Source organism: Lepisosteus oculatus, chromosome 9 (assembly GCF_040954835.1).
Source record: "Lepisosteus oculatus isolate fLepOcu1 chromosome 9, fLepOcu1.hap2, whole genome shotgun sequence".
NCBI lineage: Eukaryota > Metazoa > Chordata > Actinopteri > Semionotiformes > Lepisosteidae > Lepisosteus > Lepisosteus oculatus.
In genome coordinates this window covers 14,544,698-14,563,379 of record NC_090704.1, presented here as the reverse complement: position 1 = coordinate 14,563,379, position 18,682 = coordinate 14,544,698, and the positions used below count along the sequence as shown (strand labels likewise).

At 39.6% G+C, this 18,682-nt stretch overlaps 1 protein-coding gene across 6 annotated transcripts in view; it reads left to right on the top strand.

Annotated features, from left to right (window-relative positions):
- The window catches only part of lrp8 (low density lipoprotein receptor-related protein 8, apolipoprotein e receptor), a 126,301-nt gene extending 116,332 nt beyond the window's left edge, over nt 1-9,969 (top strand). For 2 of the 6 annotated variants that reach the window (XM_069194194.1, XM_015355611.2), the window contains 2 exons: nt 2,506-2,574; nt 3,409-9,969. In XM_069194194.1, coding sequence (XP_069050295.1) covers nt 2,506-2,574; nt 3,409-3,701 — 362 coding nt within the window. In that variant the 3' untranslated portion in view covers nt 3,702-9,969. The remainder of the gene's footprint in view (nt 1-2,505; nt 2,575-3,408) is intronic. The other 4 variants (XM_069194192.1, XM_069194193.1, XM_015355612.2 and 1 more) reach the window with 4 other exon arrangements.
- Nucleotides 9,970-18,682: the final 8,713 nt, after the last annotated feature.

Genomic DNA, 18,682 nt, shown 5'->3' with positions numbered 1-18,682 from the left:
TTCGAAAACCAAGCCCTCGAAATGTACTCATTTTTTATCAACAGAGGATACCCCAGCAGTGTGATTGACAGGGCCCTTGCCCGAGCCAAAAACACCCCCCGGACCATCAACCCGATCAGGAACTCCCGCCGTAACAACCGCATTCCTTTGGTGCTTCCTTACCACCCTAACACACTTCCTATCCCCAGGACCATTAACCAGAACTTTTCCATCCTACAGGATGATCCCTCCATTGGGGCCCTCTTTTCTGATCGCCCTATCATCTCATATCGCCGACCACCTAATCTGCGTAACCTCCTTGTCCACAGCTCCCTTGACCGCCCTCAGCAACCATCCACACCAGGCACTTTCCCTTGCAAAAGAGCTCGCTGTATCACCTGCAAGTACACAGCCACCACCACACTCATTCAAGGCCCCTCAGGACAATTCCGGATCACCCACACAGCATCTTGTACCTCCAGCAACCTTATTTACTGTATCTCTTGCAGTAAATGCCCAGCCATCTACATTGGGGAAACAGGAAGGAGACTCGGAGACCGCTTCAGAGAACACGTCAGGGCTGTGAAGATTAAAGATCTCTCCAAGCCCATTGTTTCTCATTTCACCTCTGACGGCCACGACCACTCTAATCTCTCCGTCTGTGTTCTCAAAGACGGTTTTCCGAACTCATACATCAGAAAGACCACCGAAACTAAAATTATTCTGCAGCTAGGATCACACATTCTCCCTTCCCTTAACGACAGATTACTGTTCTTTTAAATTTCATTGGAAGTTTCATTTCACACCTCTCTGCACCCATTCTGACTTCACACCTCTTGATTGGCCTCTCTTTCTGTCCCCTGCTCCCGCCTCTCACTCCTCCTCCCTCTCAACCTTTGTTCTCCCGCTACTTTACCTTTGCCTACTGCCCTGTCTCTCTCACACCTGAAGAAGGCTCCACGGCCGAAACGTTGTGTTCTCTTTCTTCTTTTTTTCAGCATGGAATAAACCTATTACTTGTTCCTTTGCAGCCTACGCATGCTGACGCAGCTACCCACCTGACAATACACTGTGTTGTGCCAGACTCCATCTTTTCCTCTGTGCTGCCAGCTCAAGGTGATACTGCAGCCTGTGCAGCTAATAGGAAAGAGCAGTAAATGACGGGCTGATTAAATATTTATAGTACATGCATTGTTAAAAACACCACTGAGGTACTGTATAAGGCCAACATTTAGAAAAAAAGAAGCTCTGATAAATATTCTGAGGTACTTTGCTGAGCTTCAGTGGATTCACTGCTTTGTAATTAGTGTAAAACCAATATAAAGTCTTTGCCTTTCATGTCACAGGTTGGAATTTGTAAGAATTTCAAGTCCAGAGGTAATCTAGTGTACAAAGATTTTTGTACATTACAACAAAATCACAAGCCTTGTCCGCAGAAATAATTGCAGATTTGTAGGGATGTAACAACCAAGTATGTGTTAAAATAGGTGGAACATGGGGAAAAAAAGTCAGAGAAGCAAAGAAGAAAAGCACTGAATGCTGCCTGTGAAACAAGTTAAAACTCAGGGGCACATCCCTGAGTTTGTTCATCATTAATTCCTTGTGTTAATGCACAAAATTGAATCTAGATAACTTGAACATTGAAATAAACCTTCCTTGGAAGGTTTTCATGAAACCCCTTTATTTGTATACATTTAAAAGCAAATTAGCTGGTGCCATGTCTATAACCAATAGTGTCCAAGGTCTGCTCACTGTAAATTAGATCATTGTTGACTATCTCGGGTAGGAGGATGATTGTCTTCCATGATCCCGAAGGTGACTGATAAGACCAGTATAGGATCTGCACACAGATTAGACAGAAACATGCAAGCAAGTATGGGGTTGTTTACTACATCTGAGATGTCTTGTGGGCCAGTTTTTTTAAATCAGTTCACCACTTAAATGAGTTATATTGTCCTTGCTTTCCCTCAAGCAGACATTCATCATCTTTAGAAAACCACCCCATGATTCATCAATGTTTCTCACAAGGGTAAAGGACTGGGAGGGCAGTTCAGTGTTTGCACTAAGTGCTGTGGTATGCAGTGGTGATCTCTTCGCACCTGCTGTCTTACTGTATGACTGTAGCCAAATTAACCTTTTTAGGTTTATTTGTATGATGGACCTTCTTACAGTAGGTTCATTTGTATGATGTAGGCAGTAATACTGTGTTTCGCGGAAAGAAACATGTTCTTGGTTTGTGTTTGTGTGTGGAGGAGGGGATGAGATGTATAATAATGTACATTTTTCTTTATCCTGTAGCTTTCTGCAGATATGATCTCTTCTGAATTGATGAACCATGAAAAAAGACACTAAGAAGTTAAGAAAACCACCAATTAATCCATATTTGAATGCAGATTGCACAGGCTTACAAGAACATAAGAGTTAAGATGCTGTCCACAGGGATGAGTGGAATATCAATGTTACTCTGTAGAGATGGTGATAAATAACTCACCAAGAATTCTGCAATTTGGTTCTTTTTTTTTCCAGCTGGAAGTGAACACCACCTCCTGGGAAATAATATAACTGTGGCTGTGCTTGGGATTGTCATTCCTATAGGTAGGTACATTGATACAACTGTATTGGTGGCTAGTGGGTGAATCATAACAATTTGCTTGTACGTTTAGATTTAATGCAGGTCTTCTCTGTATCTCTGCCACCCTTGTGGTATATCCACAAAGAACTATATTGTGCCGTTTCTCACAATGAGATTTTGAAGGTGATGTATTGGCCTGAAGTGGTAACCTGTTTTTTTCACAGAAAAATAACTTTTTCACTGGAACACAAACAGTTCTCTAAGAATTAATGTAACTTATAAACAGATATCCAGGTTGAGCACCTGTAACTGGTGTGATCTTCCAGTTTTCCCACTCCTTATCAGCCCTATTGCTTGAGAATCAGTAAGTGACTTCATAAATAGTTTTGAACTTCATTTGGTGTTGCGTATCTTTTGGTTGATTTTGGGTGTTGGATCTCCAGAGCCTGTTGTATATGATTAAAAAAAAGATATGGTGGCTTCTGTGTATATAAAAGGGCAATGAAGATTTTAGAACATAATATGCATGCCTTCATCCACCTGGCAATGTACGTGTAATTAATTCTGAACTGCAGTAGATATTTTAAATTAAGAACTAGTTATCAATCTAGTTCTGTGACTGGAAGTGTATAGCCATTCCTTGATTATGGGTTCCTCTTGAATGTCAGTGTAATAGCCATAAATCCCATAACCTCAGTCTTACCCTTATTTGCATGGAGAGCCACTTAGAATGTGTTATTAATAGCACAAGGCAAAGTGCACCGAAGCTGCCTTTTCTCTGTCATTAACTGCATTATACAGAATGTGAACTTTAGTCTTTAACCCGGCACATGTTACTGTATGTTAAATGCATGCAGTTCCTATCATTGCTACAGTGTTCATCGGGCTGCTGTGCACGGGCGGCTACCTCATCTGGAGAAACTGGAGGAGGAAGAACACCAAGAGCATGAACTTCGACAACCCCGTGTACAGGAAGACCACGGAGGAGGAGGATGACGAGATCCACATCGGGAAGGCGGAGCAGATCGGGCACGTGTACCCCGCTGTGAGTGGCACCATCCGGCCGCCTTTCACCGCCCTTCCGCTCGGAGGAGTGCCAGACTCCGGGACTCATTGGTATTCGGGGCAGGGAGTTCTTTCCACCGCTTAGTCAGACAAAAGCACTGAGGCCTCTGACTCCCGGGGAGAAAGGGACAGGCACACAGGCGTGACAGGCGAACTGCAGTCTCTCCAATCCTAGCCCGGCTCCGCCACGAAGGCTGAATTAATTCCGATTTTTTGTGGGGGGGATATTGAATAGTTTGACCTTTATGAATTCCACTTTTTTTACCTTTGTAAAATCATGGCGGCCTGATGATGAGAGAAGGCTCAGTGGGAATTGGAGTAGCTTTCAGGATAGAACTATGCGGTTTCATTGATTTTTTACATAGAAAGACAACCAGCCATTCTTATGCCCTTTTCAATTCTCTTTGAAGTGTGAATGAAGGCAGTTTCCTATTGAAAACTTTTTAAGAGGAACCAGAAAGCACCTTAGATGATCGGACAATCTAATTTTAACTGACTTTTTTAAGCTTACTGTACAATTTTCAGTATTTCGCACGTTTTCTTATTTATAAATGAATTTCGTTTGTGAGGGAGAGAGTAAAATTGAGAAGGAAAGCCAACAGGAAAAGGGGGATGGATCTTGTATGAAATTCTAAATCCTGCCATGTCCTGTTAATCCAGCTGCTGTGCAGAAAATTGGATAGAGGATGTAGAGAGAGGGAGATTAAAGTTCTGTCACTACCACAGGTGACAGGCTCACCCTGGAATCATAATTCCAGACCCGAGTCTCAGCTTTATCCGGTGGACTGAAAGGCGAGGTGTGCAGGTATTCTGCATGTGGGCAACTGTTCTCTTCAAAACTACCAGGCTGCGCTCTTGCAACTACCAGAGAAGGAAAAGACTAATGGTTCCTAGGTTGGACTAAAAAAAAAATGTGGATTTGATTTGTAAGCAAGACAGCCCCTCCTATTCGTTTATAGTGTGTAGATATCCCCGTATCATTTCCAAAGCCAAATAAGACCCTTGAAGGCTAAATTAATTTGCAGCTGTCATGTGATTTATTGCATTCTAAATTCTTACTTTGTCAATATTCTCAATTGGAAGACTAGAGTAGCGTTGTCTGTGTTTAAATTTCTAGCTGCTTCTTTTTCCTTTTGTTTTCTGGCCTCTGTGTTAACACACTTTTATCTGGTCTCTGCAGCGCGTGGCGCTAAGTCTGGAAGATGATGGATTACCATGAGGAGAATGTTCTGTGCCCGACCCTGTCCTTTATCCACAGTGACCACAGTCTCCTGGGGAGACTAGAGCCTGCAGCATTGAGGTGCTGAGAAAGAGAGAGAGGGGGGAAGCTGAATCAGTCTTAAAACAGCCAAGGGGTGTGTGGTTTTGTTTTTCCTTATGCTTTTGTTTCTCTTCTTTTCCTTCAAAATATATACATGTCAACCCATCTGCTTCTAAACAAGTTTTAACTTGTGCTACTAGCCATGCACAGTAGTAAGGAAACCTGTTTAATGATGACTAACCTCATTGTTCATCATCGACGCACATGTATATCAAAGCTGGATTCCCAGCATTTTGTACGGAATCTTGTTTTAATTTTTGGATTTTTAATTTTAATTTTATTTAAAGTTTTATTTATTTATTTTTGTCCCCGGTACTGTAAATAGATTAAGGCTTTTAGGGCACTGATACTTCCAGAGTGTGGGCTGCAGGAGACCAATGGTCATAGAGGAAGTGACCTGAGTTCAGAAAGATTAAGTGCCAGAGGGCACAGTTACAAGGTGGCAGCAGAGGAAAGCTCTGGGGATGGGATTATCTGTTTTGTTGGCATCGGTGGTACACAATACTTAGAAATGGATAGCCGCCTGACTTTTTGAGAGGGCTTGGAGCCAGGCGCTTCTGTGCCTAGTGAGCGATCTACACTGCTGTGTATGAAAAATGCAATGCAGTAGCCAGGCTAACTGGGAAATGTGACCTTACGAAATGCGGATTTTGGTCAGTGGTTTCGTAGCCAATGGTATAGAGCAGAAATAACGAAGCTGTTACTTTTATGTATGCTTTTGTGGTCTCAGTGCTGCTTTCCTGTGCAAGTTTGACTCTGCTATATAACTGGAAAATCATTGCTATTCTTAGGAAGTTCGGTTTCTACTTTCCTCAGTTGCGGTTATTTCCGAGCTATATTCCTTTAGATCAGGTTGCTTAACTAGTTCCAAGGAAGAGACTGCAGTTATATTTAAAAGTATAAAACAAGGAGCAAGAATCTTTTTTGCCCCAAGCATGGAGGCCAGTTAACGGTGTACTAAGGTCATGAGTGATACTAGAGAAGTATCAGACTGTCCGCTAGAGGGAGCTAAAGCCTTGCTTAGACCAAGATCTTTTTTGCAGTGAAGAGCTGAATCTTCAGTGATTCAGGAAACCCATTTTGACTGCAAGTGATGTAGGGAAACGTAATATAACGTGTGATTTGGATTTGGCCTTGTCACCAGGTTGAACGCCTCTACCCTAAGGAAAAGCCCCATGGGAATGTTTATTGTCCACAGTGTGGACAGACCCTCAGTTGAAGGTTTCCCCCCAAAGACAATATGTCACTGGGGCTTTGGCAGAGGAAAGCATGCTGTCTGTTCAAATCGGGCTTCACTTCATCATAGCTTTTGGTGACCATGTCGAATGAGTAGCCCTGCAGAATCACTGCATCTGTGGAATGTGGTGGGCATGATATAAAAATCTGCAGCTCTCGTTTTCATTTTACCTCTCTGATCCATAAGTCCTTTACAATTTGCCAGCTTTGTTGGAGTTAAAGTATGTAAATAATAGCCTACAAGCTTCTCTGCTCCTGTTTTCTTGACAAAGCAGTGACTCCCCTCAGGAAGGGGATCTAGATCTTCATATTTCTAGTTGTGTAGTTTTGTTACAAAAGGGAAGAATATTTATTTTTATGCTTGTACAGTTGCATCTTTCTAATCTTCTAAGCCTATATTTCTACATATGTGTTTAGATCTTTTTTTTGCTACTGACAAAAGTAAGGTACTTAGGGGATAATTTTCTTAATATATATATTTGAACCCTAACATGCAGAGAGTTCTACAGTCAACAAAGAAACCCTAGAGCTAATAGGCAAGTTCAAGTGATGGCACTTTGTTTCTAAAAGCGGACTAAAAAGGAACATTATTCCATTTTGATTGGAAAGTCTGTTTTATGGTCCAAATTAGCTTTTTGTGTTTGTTTTATTCTGTTGCCTGCAGCTAACTGTTAAGCAGATTGATGTTTTTGTGTTATTCTTTTCCACTTATATCAATTGAATATATATGCTGTGATTGTCAAGCTCCCTTTGGGTTTTCATCATTAGCATAACAACTAATAGGCAGCACGTTGTGGGGTTGAGGTTGTGGCTCAAAATGCATTAATGGTTTATATTGCAATTAACTGCACTAATCGATCGATGCATTCCTGGTTGAAAGCAAAGCGTCTTCTCTGTAGTGGAGGCTCCATACCTGGCAGGTTAGAGTCTGTGTCTGTGAAACAATTTGTGGCGTGTAAATGATCAGGAAAATGAATGAAATATCGTTCCTCTCCTTAGAACTATCGAGCACTTGTGCAAGTGGGAATGTGCATCAGTTTTTCTTTTCAGAAGAGATAGTGACACGCTGAGGAATAAAGACAACTTGCAATTATTTTGCAGCCCCTTTTACTAAGCTTAATGATCCAGATTTGTATTGAAGCTCCTACTCTGCTACATTAAAAGCAACTGTATTAAATGACAGAAAAGGTATGCTGTTGTTTTCTATCCACTTCAAGAAGAAGCTGCCTTGCTATTCTGTGCAATTTATCAACTGCAAGTCTTGTAGTGGCCCAGGACACATCTGTGCCCTGAATGTATTCTTGGCTTTGGTGTGGGATTTGTTAGAGTCGAGCTGAATTAATGAGATCTCTTGGCATTGCATGTTATGTGACTCATTGCTCCACAGAGGCATAAATATGTATACAGTATACAGTATTTATGATGTTAAATGTGTGGAATTTAACTTATACAGTAGAGTTGCCTCCAAATCACTTTGCATGCCAGAAAAGCAACAGTCACTTCTTTTATAGGGAGTAGGTATTAGACCTTGTGATCATATTGTTGTGTTACTGGTGCACGAGGACTTGTCTTACTTGGTTTCCCTGGCACAAATTCTCTGTAGCAGCTACCTTAAGAAAAAAGATGCTTCAGTCTCTTTGTGTGCTGTCACTGGAATGGGAATGTTAGGAACATTCAGCACGTATTAAGAACATAAGAAAGGTTACAAACAAGAGCAGGCCATTTGGGCCGTCAAGCTCATTTGGAAGGTAGTAACTAATGGAGTCATGATTTCATCCAGCTGTTTCTTGAAAGAAACCAGGGTGTCGGCTTCAAAAACATGGCTTGTTAGCTTATTCCACATTTCCACGACATGTCAGTGTGCTAGTACTGTAGCTGTCATCTGAACCTACTGGAAGGCTAAAGTTCTTTGTGGTTAAAAACAACAAAAAAGCAATTAAATGCTTATTTTTGTCTCAGACCTGGGAACTTTAAGCATGATAGAGATAGAAATGCATGGATTTACTTTTGAATTTTATAAATTCTTGAACCATAGAATTATGGGTTCAAATGAACAGGTTATCTACCTAAACTTGGTCATCACTTTATTTCTGTCTAGTCTCTGTGCATGTATCTGTGTACAGTTATATACATATATATATAAACTGTTGGTGACAAGGGTGGCATAGTGGATAGTGTTACTTCCTCAGAGCTACAATTTCCTGAGTTTGATTCCAGGCTTAGGGTATCTTTCTGTGTGAGTTTGCATGTCCTTCTTGGGTTTGTGTGGGTGTTTTCCTGATACTCTGCTTTCCTTATCTGGTCTTCAAAAAGAAGGAAGTCAAGCACCGCATCTTTTTACTCTGACCAGTGAGTGACACCTCTCCGCCCTGTACCTAGAACAGGACATAGTTTAATACTATATATTAATGGCAAATCACTAAGCTTAGTGATTGCTACTTTTTTCCTTTATATTTGTGAGTTGCCTGCACTAATAATGATCAGCTGGTCTGTATACGCCTGTGTTGTGCTCATTCCTAAATGTTAGTACCCAAACCAACCTCAAAACAGCCTAGCCTGATGAGCTTTCTTTCTCCATACTAATTCTATGCATTCTGAATGGCTGAGTTTCAGTGGGATTTTAATCATGATCTATCATTCTTTCTGTGTTTCATAATGGTTCCATTAGCACCGCTACTAACCTTTTTTTTTTTAAAGGGCTATCCTTAATTAAAAAAATAAAAACTTGAAGGACACATTGACAACCACTTCTTTACTGTAGAGGCTAGAGGATACGAACCCTTTTAATCAGCAGGTTCTTCCAAGTATTTGAGCTTATCCTTCCAGATCTCTTGCCAATTCTCTTCCTCAAAAAGAGTGGAGAAGGCGACGAGGAGGGACTTCTCTGATGGCAAGTTTCCATGTCTCAAAACGACACTAGACCGGTTTGTTTTTCAACGCTTTCCTCTGTGTTCTGTGAATATGACATTCATTTCCCTTGAGAAATATCTTCTTGTTCATATTTACTGTACTTGATGTGTATTACTTGAAAAATAATGTTCAGGTTCCTCTTTTGTACCTGTTTGTGTAGGCTGGGGTTAGGGGATGGGAGAAACTCAAAGTTTTCTGGATTCTGTTCATTCCTCAGCTGTATTGAAAGAATTTTGTACTCTAGTTTGTTGCACAAACCTCAGAAATGCCTTCTGCACTGTGTAAGTGGTTCTTTGTGGGAAGGGGAAATGGTAGAAATGATTTTAAATCACAATTTGTAAATATGTTTTCAGATTGCAGATTTTTGATAGAAGTTTTAAACATTTCTGTTAAACTGTGTATATATAAAAAAAAAACTTCCGAACGAGTGTAGACCATATCTGAATTTATCTGTACACAGCAGCACTGGCTTTCTTTACTACTTGATTGTAACACAAATTAATAATCAGCCAAAGTGTTTTTTTATTCTGTTTTGTTTTATTTTTTTTCTAACAGATCTTGCTAAAGGTGAAGTTGTTGTACTGCATTATGTTCTGTTATTGTTGATAATTTACTTATGTGTTAAAAGAGAGGTTTTCTTTTAATTTTAATTTATTTGGTGCCTTGTGTGTCTTCTTGTATATTTTACTACTTGTCTTTTTTTTGGGGGGGAGGGTTTGTGTGTGGGTTAGGGGGGAACAGGGAATACTGTAGTGATTTTACTTAGTAACTGCTGTACTTACAATGAATATCTACTGTATGCCAAAATGGTCTCACTCACGTTTCTATGAAATCAGACTGTTCATAAATATCTATATATATTGATATATTAAATTTATAAAAATGAGAGATGTCTTTATCCTTATTATTTGGTCAAGATTCAATTTCTAATCTTGAACTGTGGGTGGAAAAAGTCTTAGAAAGGTAGGTTCCTATCAAGTTTATTTTTCAATCCTACTTTATTCCTGTTCTCTGTATTTTCTTTATCTCTTCTCAGTGATTCTGTCATATTCTGCTTCTGCTGCTAATGTACACTAAGCATCAAATGAAGCAGAATTTAAAACAGGCTATAGAAAATGCCTGTCAGCATCATTTTACTCTTTGCTCTGTATTCATCGACCATGTAGGCATCAGACCCGAGGTATAAGCACGTTTTAACATACCTCATGTCTTGTTCATATTTATCATTATGATTAAGTGGAGCCATCTGGAATGGTGTATTTATGGATTTGAGGAAAAGTTTAAATGTGAGTGTGGAGGTTAGAGGACCATCGCAGTGCTCAAATGGCCGTTTGTTAAACAACTACCCATACATTTACAAATTGCTCAAACTATTATCATACTACAACATTTACAGTACAGTATGTATTTAGCTAGATATGAATCCATTGCACCACCTAGATTTCAGGGGTTAATATGAAAAGCTCTTCCTTTAATCTAGTACAGTACAACAACTGAATAGTTTCTCTTTTTGATTTCTTGTGATGGGCTCCAAAGCAAAAACATTGCCTCAGAAAGCATCTACTTTTTTCTCTATGCTTGTGCTTAAATTTGAGTTTCATACGGGTTTTTTTTCTCTTCAGATGTTCTTTGTGGTTTCAGAAGAAAAAAGAAGCTTAATAAGTCCTGGACAGACAGGAAAGACTGTCCACCAAACAGGTTCAGCTTAGCAGTTTAGAATAGGTTTGGAGCAGAAGTCATGTTTGTTCATGCCTGCTGTAGTTCTATATAGAGTTGCAGGGGCCATTGATATTGATACCTATATTGATAGGTCACACACTGACATCACCACCTGGAGAGTCACACCAACACAATTCAGCAGAACACCAGCTTCCCATATATATCTCAGTAATGCTATTTCAGTCACATTAAAAGCAAAGAGTTAATGCAATCCTCATATGGCACATTAATCTTGTTGGCATCCTTGGCCATGAAAGATTAATTTCCCATTTGTTTTCATGTTACAGTACCAACCGCAAGACTGTTAGGATGGAAAGTCTTCTGTGTACTGTAGTATAAAGACTTGAATTTTATACTGTATCGTTTTTTTTTTCATATATATATATAAACTAGGGTAGATCTTTTGTAATGCCTTTGTATTGTGGTGGAGTGAATAGAACTGGAATTACTATAATCAGAAGAAAAGGAGTTGTTAGTTGTCCAACTAAATGCCATTTGTAGTTAATTGCTCTTAAATCCTCTTGCATAATTAGGGCTGCCTTTCTTCAGCAGACACGAGGCGCAGATGGGGTGAGTGAAAAACATGAAATTCAGATGAGCTCCGATTAAGATCTAGGGCTGCTGCCTCCTAGTCTCTTAACTTCTTCCAGTAGTGACCGAGGTTGCTTGGCTACTTTAAATGTACATTTTAAAACCACAATTGTAATACTTTTATTTCTAATTAGCTCATTCTCAGGAGACCTGAGTAGATTTTCAATGATTCGGGTTTTCTGGTCTCTACTTGCTTTGCATTTTTCTTCTCTTTTTTTTTAGAAACATCCCAACTTCACTTTTGTTTTTGAAATCATCCATTCCTGTGTGGAGTGCTGTAGAAAACAGACCCTTTGTGCAAGACAAGGATTCAATGTCATTTGATTCTCTGCCGTTCTGTATCTGCTGTTGAGGTTTTATAGGCATGAGGGTTCCCCTGGGAGCTTTTTATATCAGTCCATTTCTTGGCTGATCATGAAAGTCTATACTGTATATTAAATGCAGGAGTTTACCAGCCTGAAAACTGGAACACATTAGTATTCAGAAAACACATTGCAGAATGATTAGCAGTTGGTTTTACAGCATGACTTGGTGCGTATTTTTAAATGGAAAATAATGAAGATCTCTCAAATTAGGGAAATGGTTATTGCTTATTTTCTGTTGTTATTTCGAACTATAGTACTGTATAGCTAATATTCATCCTCTCTGGAACAGATGCCGTATAATGAGTTTTGTTAATATTTATGTGGTATGTTTGTACAGGGCAATGTGGGAAATGCCTTTATGGCCTATCATAGAGCTATTAGTCATCAGACAGACTAGTTTATAAATATTGAAGCACACTGTGCAATGGCTCAAGTACTATACAACCCTCATCAGCTCTCCAAACCTATGTACCAAATCTAGGAATTTGGGTGACATCTGCTGGCCGTTCCATCAGTCTGCTTTCATTATATGAGTTGGTAACCCATACAAAGCCTGTCTAGCCTTAAAACTAGGGTTTTTGCTTGCTTCCAAAAAAAAGCAAACTAGAAAGGACTTCAGAAACGAACAGATGTTGCTTTTAAACATTAGTGGTAATGATTTACTTATAAAGAAAACAAATTTGGTCCTCAGTATTTTATTCTGTTAAATTAAATCATGTATTTATGTTATTGTTTTATAATTATCAGACACCTAAAATAATTTATATTGTAGTGCTGACAAGTGCTTTATGGGTTCAAGTAGTAATCAATGAAGCTTTGCTCACACGGGTTATTATCTAATTACAAAAATAGTAAACAATTGCAGTACCACAGTTTTTTCACGGTTTACCTTGCTAGCAATAGCTCAACTTGGGATCATGATCCATCACCATGGATCCCAACTCATATCTGACTGTAATATTTTATCTGCTGCCATGTTTCTTTTACTCTGTCCACATTGTCATTCTTCCTCTTATGATTGTTCTTAATAATAATTTCCTGCATTCAGCATTCAACAGAATCTCCCACAGGCTCGCAAAGTGTTTTACTCAGGGAATGAGATTTCGACTGCACTTCTCTCAGAGGAGGAGTGTTTAGAGGAGTCCCGGCACAGTCACAAACATTGAACAACCTCGACCAGGCACATTGGAAAGAACAGGCCATCCCATAGTTAAATATTTAAGTTTAAGTTCTTGTGTTGATCTGAAATTGTCACATTACTGGATACTGTAGGTAGCAGATAATAGCTACCAGCATTCCAACACCCCTGTGCCTGTTGTGTTTTCAATCGTTTGAACATGAGTCAACATTACAAACAGTAAATCTGCAAAGTGGGCAACGCACTGGTTGGCATTGCTCTCTCACAGCGAGGTGCACTCGGTTCAATTCTAGATGTGGGCTGCTGTCCGCATGTGTTATGTACTGGGCATGGGTTTTCTCTGGGTGCTTCAGTTTCCTCCCACAGTCCAAGAACATACAGTACTAGTAGCATAATTGGCTTCTGGGAGGATTGGAACTGGTATGAGTGATGAGAATGTGCGTGTCTGTATTTGTTGGCCAGCCCTGCAATGGACTGGCGTTCCTTCTAGGGTGTATACTAGCCCTTTGCATGCTGGGATAGGCTTCAGCTCCCCTGCGGCACCCTCTAACTGGATGAAGCAGTTACAAGAAGAATAGATGGGATTCTTACTCATTGAGGCTTCATGTCACTGTTTCTAGGTAAAGGGTGGCCCCCTTGTGGTGAAGGGATACACTGGATGTGGAGGTCAAAAGTACAATACTTTGGATCTTGTCTGTGTTTTGCGTTTCTAGCTACATTAAATTGAAAGATGCTGATGTCATCACATATTGTCTCATAAAAGCTATTGGCAGCCTAGTTGCTAAAATATGGAGGGGGGTATTTTACATGCAGTTCTCCTCCCTGAAACATCTAATAGGCTGGTAAAAATTCTCATTGTCACTCCTATCACGTCATTAACGGTCAAGTCTTCAAGGACTGCATTATAATGCTAGAGGTACAAACAGTGTTTGGGTAAATTATTTAAACCCAATTTAGGAGTGGAAGATATAATCACATTAGTAAATTCTGGATTCACTAGTGTCAAAGAACAAAAGAAATTGAGGAGCCATTTGCATCCAATTTAGATGTAATAATGTGTAGAAGCAATTCCTGACATTCCTAGCAGGTGAAGAGTGTCACAGTTAATACCACAACTTGCCATGAAAGGCTTTATATATTTTTTATTTTTTCTATATAAGTCATGCACAAGTAAGAAAACAAATTGAAATTGTCAACTGAGATAATCTGTTGGTTCCCTGCTGATGAAATAATGACCTCATTCTGGTCTAGCACAATTGTACCAGCATTAGCCAAGAAATAATCATTATGGCACCCCTGTGCTACCGATGCCATAAAAAACTAAACGCAGGCCTATCCTACCAATCTGCTAGCTGTTTAATTATGTAGGATAACGGTCTTCCTCATGGAGCCTTCTGTCAAGGTCTTGTAGAGAGAAGTGCTGACTGGCCTCATATTACACTGCCTTTCAGCTTTTGATTTTGTCTCCTCCATGTTGGTGGAAGGAAAACTAAGTAAATATAGAAGTACAGGATCTGTCTAATCTACAGAGAAAAGCATGCCTGCAGGACTCACAGGGTCTACATACCGTATATTGTATTGTAGATTCAGACAGAAGTACTAGCCACCTATAGCATTTTGTCAATATATTGAGTGCATATATATAGATTTGTTTATCTCAAAGGATACCAAAGTGCTTTGCATACAGAATGGGAACCCTTTCATCCACTACTGTGGGTGCCACACCCACTTGATAGCCATTATGTAACAGCAGCCCCACTGCACTGCAAGTCAGGAGAGAAATGAGTAACTGATTCACCACCTGATTTAAGGGGGAGTGCTAAAGGATTATTAATGGTCAGACAGCCAGGGCTTCAGTTAAACATCACATCCGAAAGACGATACCCCCTGCAGCACAGCATCTACTTTTGCCATACTGACACTATTGATTCAACATTACAGTCTGCAGGCAAGAGTGCCAACTACTGGTCCACCAACACGACTTGCAGCAGTTACATGGTTTTTCTTAGAGAGCTCCCATCCCAGTACTGACCATGGTCAGCCTTGCTTAGTTCTAAGATGTGATAGGATTAAGCTAGAAGGTGGTAACATTGCTGACAAGGAACAAGTAATAGGTTTATTCCATGCTGAAAAAAAGAAGAAAGAGAACACAACGTTTCGGCCGTGGAGCCTTCTTCAGGTGTGAGAGAGACAGGGCAGTAGGCAAAGGTAAAGTAGCGGGAGAACAAAGGTTGGGAGGGAGGAGGAGTGAGAGGCGGGAGCAGGGGACAGAAAGAGAGGCCAATCAAGAGCAGCCTACGCATGCTGACGCAGCTACCCACCTGAACTAACATTGCTGACATTGCAATATACCTGTTCATACACTTACACTCACTTAAAATATTAGCGACACAATTTTATATCACTGTGAAGATTGATTGATACAATTAATATCATTAACTCACATAGATCCTTCATCGCTTTTTTGGCATAAAAAAATCATAATTCCTTTATACTGAAGAGTTGTGCAGTTGGTTGGAAAGCCATCTTCACATGCTTGACTGCTGCTAAGTGAATGGATTATTATATTACTGCCAGAAGCATTGATCATCACCCAAGTCAGATAACTGTATTAAAACTGTAAAAAGAATTATAGCCATCAAATAATTTGCCATACATGCCTGCCTTTATCCAGAACTATACTTTTCTTCTTTTGGACTATAGTCTGAATATTCTCTTTTTTGTGTCCCTGTCACAAGATTGTAAAATCCAACCTGTTCTTAAACCCAGCAGCTCTTTTTTCCAGTTCTATGGTTGATGTGGCTCATTATCCTTCATCTAAAAATTCCGAATCACACCTGTGCTGTTCTCTTGGAGGTCACGGTGCTATCTGAGGATTAGTGATTAATAGTTTCACTGGTTTTGTGCAGCATCAGCAGAATGTCATTCAGGGATATCTAAAAACAGCAAGAAGGTTTCCAGATCACATCTAAGGGGTACACAACATGCAAGTCCTTTTTACTTTACAATACAAATAGGAAGGTAAGTAAAAAAATATCACAGGAAAACAATGTATATCCTACCCAATAATTCAAATTAGTGTACTTCAGAAACAATAATTTGTCCATCAGGTGTGTCATGTGCCCTGCCAAAAGAAATTGGTCCTAAGAAAATTTAGAAAAAGGTGAAAGTTTAGAATTATTCTAAAACCAAATGGAATAATTATTTTTTTTATTTATGCTACCCTTTTGTTTGTCCTACAGGAAAGGTTTCTCTGCTGCATAGGATAGTAGGATGTGGAAGGTTTCTTTTGTAAATAGATCTTAATCTTCATCTTAGCACCCAGATTGTAAAATTGAAATTTCCCTCTTTTTTCAGGGACTTCCCTTACAATTGTCACACGGCAAGCAAATGAAAAGGCAATGATTTAAAGTCAGTGTAAAGTGTTTGAAGCTTTGTTTGTAGCTAGTTTGTATTGAACTCAAAGTGTTTTGTGTGTAAGAACAGCATTTTCAGTTTGACACTTAAAACATTTCTGTTCTTTTTGCATTTTGGGCATGTATTTAGTATATCATAACCTATAGGTTTTTCTCTGTTCTTTCCTCAATAAGCATTTTCAAAATGATAACACTGATATTTAGACATTATTTTTTGGTTGTGCAATGGGGGAAGATTGTTATTGAAACCATTTAGCTTTTTAAATATTTACAAATTTACAGTAGATGGAACACACTCTAAGGATTAAAGACAGACACCACTTTCATTTTGTATTAGTTTGCCTTTGTTTTTAACACTGTAACCTACACTTTGTAGTACGTATTCTGGCTTTGTGGCCTGAAATAACAATGCTACAGTACAGTATGTATGAATTCAATTTCTGCTAATTAAGTGCATTATCAAATTTCAGCACTATATACTATATTTGTTTGCATGGAACTACTTTTTTATTGTCCTGTTTGAGTAATATTCAAACACAGATGGGAGTGTCACTGACAGCATTGACAGGCTACAGGAGTGCCCCAGAGGTAATTCTGTCAAATATGTCTGCTCACTGCCTGAACTGAACATGATAGGAAGATGCTAAGCTGATGGAGCAACTTCTGTTTCATTTACAGTAGGTCAGAAGGAGCCCCAATCACAGCTTGTTAAAATTTAGGAGAACTGTGCCAGTCAAATGAATAGATGACCAAATTTGAAGAAGTCTGGCCTTTTAATGCTTGCCTGCTCTGCAGTTGCATTGTAGCTATAAATTCAGCTAGTTGCTGACAAAGTATGGATTGGTATCAAAAACCAAAGCGTAGCCTATGAAGTGATGAGACAGGGCCCCACATTACTGGATGTACCTCAAAAGAGGGTGTTACTAATCATGGCCTCCTAATAATCCCCATCTATGAATTGGCTTCATCACTATCAGCAATGTCAGGGTACTTTCCGTAAAGAGTAGGGGTGTATCTCCGGTGTCCTGGCCAAATTTCCTCCTTAAAATTTGGCCTCCTAATAATCCCCATCTATCAACTGGCTTTGTTACTCTTTTCTCCTGTCCATTGATAACTGTGTGATGTGTACTTTGGATGCATCATTCGGGTGAGTACTGCACATTGGTGGTGGAAGAGAGACCCTATTATCACCTGGAAAGTGCTTTAAGTGGAGTGTCCAGAAAGGCACTAATGTATAGAAGTGTAAGGAATTATCATTGTTATTATTAAAAGCAGGTAGGGCTTCAGAACACTTCTGGGCACTTCTGAACTTCTGTGCAACTTTTGAATGTGCTATTGATTTAAAAGGGACACAATTGCTGGGCTGATAGAGATTGTCATCAAACCTGTGAAGACTTATCTCCAATTTTATCACAAGTGCATGCACCCATCTCTTTCATCATTTTCAAGCTCTCACAGACGTGGATGACAGGCAGCAGCTCATCAAATAAGATTGCTGGAACCCTCTTATGTACTGTACAGTATAATGTATATCAATATATATGCCCTACTACAAACAATACAGGCCTACGGCCTACAGTATGTTTTACAGTGTGGAAAAGAAGGTCACTTTCTCCATGAACAGTAATATTCTTCTAGTTCAGTTCTGCTGCAGCCTTAAAGGACAAAACAGAGCTACAGAGTCACAAGCCTCTCAAGGGATGACAGTTTAACTCTGGAGTTAAGGGCAGTCCACTTTAGAACTGTTCTTGCCTTGGAAGGCATACACAGTAATGCAGCTGTGGATATACTGTAACAGCAGATGAATCTTACACGCAGCATCCAAACAAGGAACACCCAGCTCTTGAGAAGGTGCATCTCTGTAACTCTAAATCTGAGATAGGGATGACAGTCTTGAGGGATTTACTGTTGAGTTTTCAAATCTACTGTAACATGTATCAATATGTATGTATGGACTGCTTTCCCTGTTTTCTGGGACTAGGTTTTCTGAAGGCAGCCAGAAGAAAGGACATTAATCGAGACATAAATCGTGTTGTTTTACTGACTCTCCAATGGTTCCTCTGTACACCCACACCTGCACACCTTTAAGTAACGTCCCATTCTCCTGTTCCCTACAGACATTCACTTTCTTACTTGCAAGCTGTTGTTGTGTTAAACTAACCTCTTCCATTCTTTACTGCCACAACTACATAGTCTCTCATTTTACTGGAGGAAATTAAGTCTAACCCACAGCCCATATTTCTTCCTCAGCCCTATCAGCGTGGGAATAATCATAGCAGTGGAGGTCAGCTAATATTCCTGAACACTCTGAGCCAGATCTCTAATTTTCACCTTGTGTAAACACACAAGCTTTTCTCATCACTGTGATCA